This window comes from Mya arenaria, chromosome 6 (genome assembly GCF_026914265.1).
Source record: "Mya arenaria isolate MELC-2E11 chromosome 6, ASM2691426v1".
NCBI classification, from domain to species: domain Eukaryota; kingdom Metazoa; phylum Mollusca; class Bivalvia; order Myida; family Myidae; genus Mya; species Mya arenaria.
Window position 1 is genome coordinate 4,471,508 of NC_069127.1, and position 13,307 is coordinate 4,484,814.

Genomic DNA, 13,307 nt, shown 5'->3' on the forward strand with positions numbered 1-13,307 from the left:
ATTTTATCAATTATGGTGGGATTTCAAAATGATTTGGCGGAAGTAACTACCCTTAAATGCTGATGTGTCACGCCAAAGACCGAGGTCTCAAGCTTCACGGTCAAGGTCACAGTGCACCTCAGAACTTCGTCAGTTTTGCTATAAGCTTTCCTGATGATATTGTTTTGTGTCCAGCAAGGTTGAGTTATAAATAATTTTGATTTTTTAATGACCAACGTAATGTGAAGACACCCAGATTCTTTAGCTTCAAGGTCAAGGTCACTCGCATGGCTTGGTAAAAGGTCTCTGTGCATATTTGAGTTGTCTACCCATAAACATAGTTCAACACTGGCTGCATTGAAGATTTTAGATTGATCTTGTGGAAAATAAGAATTGTTTTCGTTCATATAATCTTTAAAAATGTTAAGATATTTATTTCAACATTTGATTGTGTCAAGCAATGACATACTGTAATAGCTGTAGCTGGAAATTTCATGCAAAACTTTAAACTTAACCAAAATCTATCATAAGGTAAGACAAGTGTTATTAGATTCACTGCCATTTTGTAGATTAAGTTAAAAAGCATTCGAATCTGTTTGTGACGAAAATGGCAATGATACATAAAATGATATTCTAATATAAGATTAACTTCAGACTAAATAAGAATTATGTGTTGTCAGCTTGATGAAACCATTTGATATCATATTCAGAATATTTTAATATGACCTGGGGGTTTTTATTGTTCCTTTAATTTGGTATGGCAGTATAACACACTCTTATGTCCTGCTCAAGGGGCTTCACATTAAATGCTACTTAATCTACAGTAAAGAACAACTTCAAAGTCTTTGACATTATTTTAATAGCAGATCTATGGAAGAAAATGCAGAACTGTAAATGCTTGAAATTTGCAGGCTTCTTTTTCGAGTTTTGATCTTTTTCATGAGATTTTGTACTCATAGACTGCATGGTACCAATCCATTCAGTATACACAGCATTTTTATCATAATCATCATCAAGGGAGTAAAATATTTTGTTGCTTGATGAAATTGTAGCTATTTGTGAAAATAAAACCCTGGGTGTATGAAAGCAGTTCACTGTACATTATTATTTATTATCAGTGTAAAATGATATATATCATTATAAAAGTAATAAGTCAGGATCAGAAGACAGATATTTGTTCAACAAACTTAACACAGACAAGATCATGTAGATTTAATTCAATAACATTCACTAAAGGAATGTACCGAGTTAAAAATAGAATTACTTGCACCAAAATAGTCTTGAGCATATAGCTAACAAACAAGACGAAAGCTTATACAACGTCCATATGACCTATTTTCAAACTACTTAACAAGTGTCACAACTGACAACACATTATGTATCTCCGTATGATATCATCACTGTGTATACCCTAAAACAATGCGGCATGTACATGTATACTGGTTAATCGATGTCACTGTGTCATAGTTCATCATGAAGTGATTTGCCTGTGGCCTCGTCACGGACCTGCAGGACTAACTTTCCTGTGTTCAGGTTGGCCTCCATGCGGGTATGGGCCTCCCCAGCCTGAGCCAGGGGGAACACTGAATCAATCAGGGGCTTCACAGCTGGGCTGGCCCCCTTGCTGAACAAGGGTAGCACATCCCGGGTGAACCCATCCACAACTCGCTTCTTGTACTGAAAATAGGACAGGGTTTATCTGTTGAATCTATCACCTTGATATACATGTCAACATAAGTTTGTACCAAAAAATGGTTCTGCAGAGTAAATTGTTTAATCTTCAACAAAATAAGTTTTAATGATTTCCAATGTAATTCTTTATTCAGTTCTTGTATAAGACTTGCTCTGAGTGTCAGATGCAGATAAACAAAATGGTACTGTAATGTTGTTTGTTGATTTTTATGAGAGCTTATCAGCCTTGTATTTTATTAACAATGTATGCAAATAGGTGAATCAAGGGATGATACAATTATATGAAACATAAACCCCATCTATATGTACCATACTCGTAGGCTCTTACAAGCCTAGATAGAGCCATTCGCCTTACCTGAAGATCCCTGGCACGTAAAGTAGTTCCTGTAATAGTGATACGTTTCCTCAACATCTGACTGAATATGTCCCCGCTGATAGTCCCACCACCTGAACAAACAATGGATTGCTCAACATTTGAAATGTTAATGTCCCCCGCCGAAAGGTGAAGGGCATATATAAATGGTAGGCATGTGTGCGTCCAGGCAATCTTATCGCCAGCATCATTTGAAAAGTCTTTGAGGTGTTTCTTAAATGTTCATATACAGATAGATCTCAATGAGGAGAGCTGCCAAGCTCAGGAGTCTAACTATGGCTGCACTAGTTTATTTAGTTATTGCCCTTTGTTAATTTTTATACTTATGTTTTGCCCTAATCATTACTCTTTAAAAAGTCTTTAAGGTATTGACTTCTGACTTCATATACAGATATTCCTCATTGGGGCAAAGTGCAAAACCCTGAAACAAGTCTGGATGCAGATTTTTTTAGTTATTGTCTTTTGTTAATTTTCATACTGATACTTTGTCCGGAGCATAACTCAAAACATCTTTGAGGTACATGACTATTGACTTCAAACTTTATTTACATATGGATCTCATTGAGGAGAATTGCAGTCCACAGTAACCATAATTCTGGCTGCAGTATATTTAGTTATTGCTATTTGTTAATTTTCATACTTATTTTTTGTCTTGAGCATAACTCAAAAAGTCTGAGGTAGATAGATCTCATTTGGAAGAAGTTCAGTGCACAAGAACTATATAACTGTTGCTGTAGTATTTTTGAGTTGTTGCCCTTTTTTCTTGAAAAATCCCTACTATCACTACTTTTTTGGGAAAAATAGTTCGAGAAAAAATAGAAAAGTTTAAACTAACTGCATTGTTTGAAAAAATCTAAATCTTGATTTTAATAAGTAGCAATTTCTAATATTTGTGTATGATAACTTTGATGCAGTAGGTCTCCAGTGCTGCAAAAGGGGTTCTATGATGAGAATGCATGTTGACAAGTCAGAGACACCATTTCCAGGTTTATCTCCTCACTCTTGAAGCACTGGTTTTTAACGAAAGATAACTACATGTGCATTACAATTGATGAATAAGTTCAGTTGTCATTCATTTGCATCCAAAAGGTTAGTGAAGAGCCCTACTATTCCTACTTTTTGCTCTTAATTAAAATCCCAATTTTTCCCTACTTTTTCAAAATAATCCTCCTACTTTTATCCCTACTTTTTTGTTATTGGTCACTTGGAAGCCTGCAAACTGATACTGTTCTTAGTTCGTTGGGCAATATGCCAGTCTGTGACTTCTCTTGTTATAACTAGGAAAAAGAGGTGTTTCTAAAACGTTATGAACCCTGAGCATGGCCATGTCGGAATCATGTACAATACTTCATCAATATATTTAAAGATGCATGCATTGAGAATGAACTTAACATTTCTGTTCCAACGTATTTGGGGTCATATATACTGGTCAAGTACAACCTACTTGTAAAAATCCCTGATTCTAGAGTCATTAAATAGAAAACGGGTCATCCATTTAACATTGGTTATGACCTTGACCTTAGAATACCAATCATATACAACCAGTGAAGTTTCAAGGTCCTAAAACTAACCATTTTTAAGTTATTGTGAGGAAAAAATACATTACACCTTTAACCACTAATTTAATCTGTGGCCTACTGACAAAAAAAAAAATGAGTTATGTATTGGTCAAGGTTAACCTACTCAAACTGAATGGTCCTATGTAAAACCGTTCTCTAGTAAGTGTGGCTGTTTTTCCGTAATATTGACTGTAGACTTGTATCTAGGTTCCTCTACTAATCTATATAATCATACCACTATGTTTCATGTTTATAAGTCTAACAGTTATTAATTTACTGTGTGAAAATGTTTGCATAACACTGTTGACATTTGACCGGACGTTCCCCAAACACAAGAGCTGTCTTAGGAATTTGACAAATGCCCCCGAAAGGCCATGTTGGACAGATAGCCATTAGTATTTGGGCCTGTATGAACAGATAGCCTTGAGTATATAATATATTTTCATGACTTTCCCATAAAGTTTGGAATATTGACCTGAAACATTATTAAAGAGGCAAGTATATACCAGGTGCATGGAAATGACAAGTCACTGCAAGATGGAGAGTGTGTCAACTTGCCTCTGGGCCTAAGCGTTCTTCAGTTATTGATCGGAAACGGATTTTCAACTCTAGTTCACCACGATCTTGACCTTTGACCAGTTGACCTCAAAATCAATACGATTCATCTGCTGGTGATTACTAACCTGCCCACCAAGATTTAGGTCATTAGGCCAAAGCGTTGTTTAGTTATTGATCGGAAACTGATTTTCAACTCGATGTCACTACGACCGTGACCTTTAACCCACTGATATCAAACTCGATATGGTTCATCCGCTGTTCATTACCAACCTGTCTAATATGTTTAAGGTCATTAGGCCTAAGCTTCTACAGTTTGGGCCGGAAATTGATTTTCAACCAAGCACCTACCATGTTGAGATCTCTGAGCCTAAGCGTTGTTCTGCTAATGATTGAAAACCGAGGGGACGGACGGACAGACTGTCCGATTTAAAAAAAAAATATATACATGTTTCTGTATATTCCTTATAGTCTGTAAAGGTGACATATTGTGAATGAATCATAATTCAAGTTGGCCTTTTTATCTCAAGCTATTTACTGAAAGTGTTTAACTTATAGCTCATTTTATGCATAAAGCGTTGTTCAAGATATTGCAGTTTTGAATATAATTAAAACACACATTTCCTAAAACCAACAAATAATCGTATTAACTTATTTTAAAGGATTATGCATAAGGGTGTATGTTTTCCCACATCAAGACACAATATCTCACCATCAGGACGTACCTTGTGTCTAAGAGCACATACAGTCCAAATTCACCACACCCACCATCACCGGGCTATTCTACTTACCAAGGAGTCCGTATAGCACCCAGCGGCCCTCGATACGGATAGACTTCATGTTCCGCTCGTAATGGGATGCCCCCACACAATCCAGTATCAGGTCCACACCCCGACCTGACAAACACGCACATTCGTCACTAATTATCAATATACTATAAAAACAATGTCCAAAACACATATGGCTAATATTTACCTTTACACAGATTAATAAAAGACAATGTAGATCATATTTTGTTAACAATTGTTTAGCAAAAAAAATCACAGATCCATTTACCAGGCATACATAACAAATTTTAACGAAAATCAATATGCCAACATCATAATGAATAATTTTAAAATCCCAAAATACTAAATCAAAGCACCTTCAGTGAAGGTCAACACTTTCTCGCTAAAGTCTTCGGTTTTGTAATTGAAGGCGGCAACAGCTCCCAGGCGACGGGCGGCGTCAAGCTTCTCCTGTGTATCAGACAACGATCAAACAGATAGAATGGTACTCTACGTAAACATGGTAACAATGAATAAAATAACTACGATTGTAGTTCTAGTAGATGGAAATGTTTTTTTATCATCTAAAAAAATCCAAGTCAGCCGTCTCAGAGATAATCACATTTCAAACAGTTTTCGAAACAAGACAGGCAAAAAAAAACTTTGCACTTAATTGGTAGACCGACCTGTGAACCAGCGGTGATAACTGGGCGACATCCGGCCAGGAGGCATAGCTGCACGGCGGCGCTCCCGACCCCGCTACCACCAGCGTGGATCAGCACCGTGTCCCCTCGCTTCAAGCCGCCTATAGTACATACACATTTACACGAAGGCAGGTGGAACACCGCGCTCCACGCCGCCTATAGTACATACACATTTACACGAAGGCAGGTGGAACACCGCGCTCCACGCCGCCTATAGGACATACACATTAACACGAAGGCAGGTGGAACACCGCGCTCCACGCCGCCTATAGGACATACACATTTACACGAAGGCAGGTGGAACACCGCGCTCCACGCTGCCTATAGGACATACACATTAACACGAAGGCAGGTGGAACACCGCGCTCCACGCCGCCTATAGGACATACACATTTACACGAAGGCAGGTGGAACACCGCGCTCCACGCCGCCTATAGGACATACGCATTTACACGAAGGCAGGTGGAACACCGCGCTCCAAGATGCCTATTATACATACACATACGGCTTTTCTTTTCAATCTTTTTTAAACAAGTTTGCTTCGATCGAACGATTATAAGTGACATCCCAGCTAAATATATTTTATGCGTTAAAATAATTTGTGTGAGGATAAACGTCTTGAAACCAATTTAGGTCTCACAATGTTTCACTGACCTGCCAAGGTGAACACCCTAACATGTACCAATATTGTTTATTCTATTCAGTGATGTCATGTATGTGTCTTGTTCCTTGAGGGCAGACCATCCTTGTTGCTATATTTGGTTCATTTTTATCAAAACAGTTTTACTAAGGTGCAGTGTCACTGTTGTCACAACTGTAGTGTGCATATACTATTATATATCTGCCATGGACTCTAAAACGTTAGTATCATAAAGCTATCATCCGAAAAAAATACTACAACACATATTTCTGACTACTGGGTGGATAGAAGAGCCAATGAACTTTAAATAACAACATCATCATATTAACCTGTTCATAATGAGACAATTGTAATAACCATCTATGATTGAATTAGGATTTCTCAATAGAAAACAACGTTCGCTGTCAGCGCCCCAAACTCTTAAATGATCTTATACTCTACTTAATTGCAATAGCTTAAAATAAATATTATAACCTTCGACATGAAGCAGCTGATAGGCGGTGAGCCACACCTCCGGGATGGCCGCGGCGCTTGTGAACGGCATTCCCGGCGACACGGCCATCAGGACGTCTTCCGGTACCGCTACGTACTCCGCGTAACCACCGCCTGGTGACAATTAATAGGTTCAACATTATATGTATTTACAACAAAATGATCAAACACGGTTTAAGTTTGAATGCGGTTTTATTCCTAGCTATACATACATATTTATACGGTACATACATAATCTTCGTGACCGCGCCGTATACGAAGGCGTCGAGTTTGAGCCTCGGTGACCATGACATACCTGCCATGTCGACCAGTACTAGTGCCAGCACTTCGCGATATGTATACATTGTATGTATTAGCACCGTCTATTACCCACGCTGCCCCTTCTGATCACAGGGGCAGGGTGCGTTGATTTGACACACCCCTTTGACCACGCCCCTCCTCCCCCATCTATTTTTTTAAATCCCAGGCTTATTAAAAAAGATGGGGGAACTGTTATTAATGATACCTTAAAAAATGGGTGAGTGGGCGTGGTGTGTCAGCCCCTGTGTGTCCGATACACTACATATTCATGCATTTCTCAATATACAATGCATAAAATGTCTCGTCGATTGTCAATACATTTCAGCTAACCAAGAGACGTCATAAGGATGTGCAATGCCGCTTTTGTTTGGTTATCTGCGATCGAAATATTCAGACAAAATGCATTGAAAAAGTTATTAAATTTTATTGAAAAGATTACCCGAAGAATATATGACGCTCCATGTACACATTGAATAGATTTGACATTATTTAAAAATCAACTTCCCCATTTTTAAAGCTTTAAGATCAATACACTTCAAGCTGCCAGAACTTTCATAATGTACCTTCCACATTAGCAAGAAGCTATGAGTATTCTTAACAGAAATACGTTCAAAACGCGTGAACCATACCAGTAAGTAGAGCCATGACTCGGTCGCCCTGCTTCCAGGAGCCGGTGCAGTCGGGCGCAAGTGCCTCCACAATTCCGGCCGCATCCAACCCCAAGATGGCGCTCTCCCCGGGCGGTGACGGGTACAATCCACGCCGCTATAGTGCATAGATTGTTACAAAGTAAAACAATTTTCAAACGGTAGAAAAGCAGATATTTTCGCTTAGTGGTTTCCGGATGAAAAATGGCAGATGTGCATCGATGGATCTCATATACTGGTATCATGTATTATAACACAGATAGACTTCTACCCACCTGCAAGGTGTCAGCCCTGTTCACGGTGGTGGCGAAGTTGCGGATCAGGACCTCCCGGGAGCGCAGGGCAGGCAATAACGTCCGCTGGAGTGCCAGGCCATCCGGTCCGCATCCGGCCGTGAACGCCACATACTGCATCTACCGTGAAAACAAACAAGGTCAACATTAAGTATGTACAGTGTTCCAAATTGTGTACTAATTAGATTATTTTTCAGTGCATCTGCAACAAATCAGCAGTTTCGATGGCGGCATAAAATTGTACTGGCTCACCCACACTATATGGCCACCTGAGCCCATTATTACGAAACTCAAGCCTGAAGCCTAGTCAGTGTCAAAAACGAATGTTTATTAAGAAAAAAAATCATCTTTAATCGACCATATATTTTACAGAAATAAATGTTAATACTGGTAAAACATTCAAATAGCAACTTATTTTAGCAAGCATCACCATTAATTATCTGCTTGAATGAAAAAATAATGAAGATAAAGCTTTGCAGTTTTGAGAAAAAAAATCAAATTTAAATAAGTTGGTGTTATGTCAATATATTAACAGATTTAATAATCATCATACGGTAGTGAAATGAAAGATTAATAGGTAAACAATTCAGATTGCAGAGATGATCTCTCGTCCCTATAAACCCTATAACCAGAGTGAAAAAGTTGACGACATTGTTAATTAACAAATACCAAAACAGAAAGTAGAAATAAGCACAATTAATAGTAAATCAAAGTTATACCTCTAATGTCATGACGTGTGAATATCTTGTTAACAAAACAGTTACTGCTCCAATGTATTTCACGACATCGAATCCCATAAATGCTAGGTATAATCAAAAAGGTTAAGATAAGAAATAAGAAACAATATACGGGTCAGAAATTAGAACGTTTAATATTTTGGAGCAGGCAACAGTTTACTGCAAAGAATAAAAATATATATCTTACGACCAAGTTTAAACAAATGGACTGGATAACTTTTTGAATTTGTCTTTTTTTTTGTGAGAAATATTATGCAAGTTGTAAATTAATTAACCCTTCCTTGTCATTATCTAAAACTTATGGTTACACGGTCATCCTTCTTCGGTGCGGATCCAGTAATTAAAGTCAGAGGGGGCGTAACTTTAGGGCACGACTTTCTAAAATTCACATTTCCCTCAAAACCGAAAATTGGTTGGTTGATGCAAAACATTACATTTTTTATGAATTATCGTGTTTAACTCATTTGACTTGACAATTTGACATTGACTCAGATGATCAAAACCAAAAGAAAGCACATGATTATGGTTCAGATAAAAACATATTAGCCTTTATGAAAAGATTTATGAATTAAAAGCTACGTGGCCACAAAATCCCAAGATAAAAAAGCGCCAAAACATCGCTTATACCTTTTATCTGTAAAACTTACTGTTTATATTGTTTACTGATATTTTAAGGGTATCTTTATGTTGTAATATTCTGTTTTCAAGTTCAAAAAGTTATTGAAAATAGCAAAAAGCAATACGGTATGCTATACTCAGGCTGTTGAAAATGAAAATGTTCAAAGAGAAGAGAAAGGTTTTCGTTACTTTTTCAAATATTGTTTTAAGAGGAGTGTGTGATGCTTCATATCAAAATGCCAGTTGAGCAATATATAATTAATACCAAGTGCTTTTTTGTCTTTTGAAATAACTAACATTTACAAGTTTTTGGATCCTCAAAAGGCAGTCAAGGGTTTTACAAAGTTTCAAATTGATTCACTATTCAAATATCGAGATACAGAAAAAAATTCACTTGCCAGTTTGTAATAATTGATGTTGATATTTATTTAATATCGCGTATGATCACCTCTCGCATTGACCGCACAGAACGTCTTATGACATCAAATGGAATATTATTCCACTACTGACTGAGAGCGTGTGCTAAATCATGCAGGTCGTTGATGTCGCCTGTTGACCTCACACTGCCGACAAGCTCGTCTCAAATATGCTCATAAAGGTTCATATCTGGTCAGAAGGCAGACCATGGCAACAGGTTTACCCTATTTCCGTTCAGGAACTGTTCAGTGATACCTGCTACATATGGCCATACATTGTCATGCATAATAATAGCAGGTCCGTTTTGCGGCAAGAATAGCCTTAGGTCATAGACTTTGGTAAAACCGGTAAATACCCACGTGCTGTACAAGAAGCCGTTTAAAAACGACGTCACCGATGCGTCAACGTAATGAAACGGTCCGTTCGTATGTTTGTTACTTCTGGTCTGCCAGATCTGGAACAATCTGAGATACTTCCAGTTTGTTGCAAGTGCTCACGAAGGCGATATACCGTATTTCAGTGGCTTCAACACGTTCTACAAACGTCCGCCGAGCAGGATCACCAATGCTTAGTGCAAGTCTATATATTTTAATTTAACGCAGATTTGAAATCTGATATGATTTTATCGTCGTAAAAGGCACAACGAAAGTGACCAAATTAGTTTTGGTTGACATTTAGCTTTTCCGCTTACTGCACGTGCAAAATATTTCAGACGGATATCCGTTTTTAAATCAGAGATAATAAAAAATAAAAAGTGAGCACTTTCTTTTGCAACCGAGTATATGTTGCATTTAACAACTAACTAAAGGCATTCGTTCGAGCAGTTTAAACAAGCACACATCAAATGCTATAATGTAATTTACCCCAAATGTGAGAGTGATTCAAACAAAATGTGACTATACATGTAGTACTAATAAAAATATGTAGAAAAGCTAAACTGTTTGCTAAATGGTAAACGAGTGATATTTTCCTTATTTATTCTGTGTTATTTTCGTTCTATATTAATTAAGAAGTATATATTGTGTCACCTTCTTCAAACAGTCTATGCCACTTTAAGTGCAATATTATTTAAGCTGTAAATATTTCATGTTTTGTTTGTTTTGTTGTTCATTAGTGAAGTATGCCATATTTTCGTTATTTTCTGTTTTATGTTTTGCCGTACATTTTGTAATCTCTCATGAGAGTTTTCTCTATATTTTATGAGCATGTTTTTCATTTTTGTATGTTACGGTTAAATAACACAAAAAAATTTATACAGATGTTCGATGCGAGAAGAAAGTGCAGAGACCGTGATACTGGTAGCTATAAGTGATAATTAGAACATATACGGTAAACTCTTAATAATTAAGAAGGGCAGAGTGATCGACGCGAGTCACAGAGACTTGAAAGTATGATGCAGATCCAAACAGCTGCCCCTGGCTTACTTTCATAGTTGCCTGTGGGTAAAACGAGTCTTGACACTGAAAATAAATAAATAAATGTATGACCTTAATGGATTTTTAGCTTCGACAAAATGCTGAAATATCGTTGATAATTCATAATTAATAGTTGTAATATTTCCCATGACGTGATAAGCAGCCCATAAAAAGTTGCATTTTTTATTTTCTGGATCAAGACTGATTTTACCCAACGGAGGCAACATGCAACTATTTAAAGTAAGCTAGGGGCAGCTGTTGGGATCTGTTTTATGCTTCCAAGTCTTTGTGAGCCCTTTCTCAGTCATTGAGAGTTTACCGTGTACGTTTTAAATATCATAGATTTTAACCTGCAAACAAACAGCTGGGGAACACAATTATGCTGCCATGTCTTTTAAGTAGTAAAGCTACAAGCTTAACGATTAAGCGTGTAACTTATTGAGGAGTGATAAGCGATTCTATTGTCAGGAAATGAAGGATAAATATAATAAACCTTTTGATCAGTTCACGTAGTATTCGGATTGTGATAACAAACATTATGATTGATTCATGTAGTATACGAATATTGATAACAAAGATTATGATCGGTTCATGTAGTATTCGGATTGTGATAACAAACATCATGATTGGTTCATATAGTATACGAATAGTGATAACAAACAATATGATCGGTTCATGTAGTATACGAATATTGATAACAAACAATATGATCGGTTCATGTAGTATACGAATATTGATAACAAACAATATGATCGGTTCATGTAGTATACGTATAGTGATAAAAAACTCATTATGATCAGTTCATGTAGTATTCGAAAAGTGATTACAAACATAATGATCAGTTCACGAAGTATACGAATAGTGATAACAAACATGTTTGAACAGGTCATGTAGTATTCGAATAGTGATAACAAACATTATGATCAGTTCATGTAGTATACGAATAGTGATAATATACATTATGATCAGATTATGTAGTATTCGAAAAGTGATAACAAACATTATGATCAGTTCATTTAGTATACGAATAGTGATAACAGACATTATGATCAGTTCACGTAAAATTCGAATACTGATAACAAACATGTTTAATCAGTTCATTTAGTATATGAATAGTGATAACAGACATTTAATAGTAATAACAAACATTATGATAAGTTCATGTAGTATTCGAATAGTGATAACAAACATTATGATCAGTTCATGTAGTATACGAATAGTGATAATATACATTATGATCAGATTATGTAGTATTCGAAAAGTGATAACAAACATTATGATCAGTTCATTTAGTATACGAATAGTGATAAAAGACATTATGATCAGTTCACGTAGAATTCGAATACTAATAACAAACATGTTTAATCAGTTCATTTAGTATACGAATAGTGATAACAGACATTTAATAGTAATAACAAACATTATGATCGGTTCATGTAGTATTCGAATAGTAATAACAAACATTATGATAAGTTCATGTAGTATTCGAATAGTAATAACAAACATTATGAACAGGTCATGTAGTATTCGAATAGTAATAACAAACATTATGATCGGTTCATGTAGTATACGAATAGTGATAACAAACACTACGATCAGTTCACGTAGTATACGAATAGTGATAACAAACATTACGATCAATTCACGTAGTATACGAAAAGTGATAACAAACATTATGATCAGTTCAGAAGAGTTTAATCTATACGTGCTGTTTAAGTATAGTGATATGTACAATGTTGCAATTGTTGTCATTTTCCGTGACGTTTTTCTCTTGCATCAAACATCTTATTATTTTAGTTATAAAGGTATTATTATACGGAAATGAACATAGATGGGTGGTCTTTGGAATTGCAAACATTCCTGTGTTATATCTTTAACCATTTAAAGTAAGGGCAGAGATATGATTTGTGCAAAATATTTCGTTATTGATCAGTTGTTTAACTTTAACTTTTATGGACGCATCATTTTAATAAACGTTTCAAATTATTATAAAAGGAATGAGGGGAACAAAGATATCATATTCATATTAAACAATGGCCAAGCTATGCATTGTCAATGAAATGAAATACACTTTATACCGCTCTGTATTATGATTGACAGTCGTAATTCGTAAACAGTT

General features: G+C 36.3%; 1 protein-coding gene across 1 annotated transcript; it reads right to left on the minus strand.

The window, feature by feature from the left end:
• Window positions 1-821: 821 nt before the first annotated feature.
• LOC128238317 (quinone oxidoreductase PIG3-like) lies at window positions 822-8,855 on the minus strand. The gene is made up of 9 exons (XM_052954112.1): window positions 8,721-8,855; window positions 7,984-8,121; window positions 7,691-7,826; window positions 6,744-6,875; window positions 5,612-5,730; window positions 5,303-5,396; window positions 4,950-5,054; window positions 2,027-2,118; window positions 822-1,656 (listed from the first exon to the last, which is right to left on the minus strand). Exons 1-9 carry the CDS (start codon window positions 8,796-8,798, stop codon window positions 1,441-1,443), a joined length of 1,110 nt encoding a protein of 369 aa, XP_052810072.1. The 5' UTR covers window positions 8,799-8,855; the 3' UTR covers window positions 822-1,440.
• Between the last annotated feature and the right edge of the window lie 4,452 nt (window positions 8,856-13,307).

Excerpts from the sequence above, each read along its gene's own strand:
- LOC128238317 (XM_052954112.1), bottom strand. The coding sequence starts at position 8,798 with ATGGGATTCGATGTCGTGAAATACATTGGAGCAGTAACTGTTTTGTTA. Across the intron at positions 8,122-8,720 it reads CACACGTCATGACATTAGAG|ATGCAGTATGTGGCGTTCAC; the intron begins GTATAACTTTGA and ends TTTTCACGGTAG. Across the intron at positions 1,657-2,026 it reads TACGTGCCAGGGATCTTCAG|TACAAGAAGCGAGTTGTGGA; the intron begins GTAAGGCGAATG and ends TCCTATTTTCAG.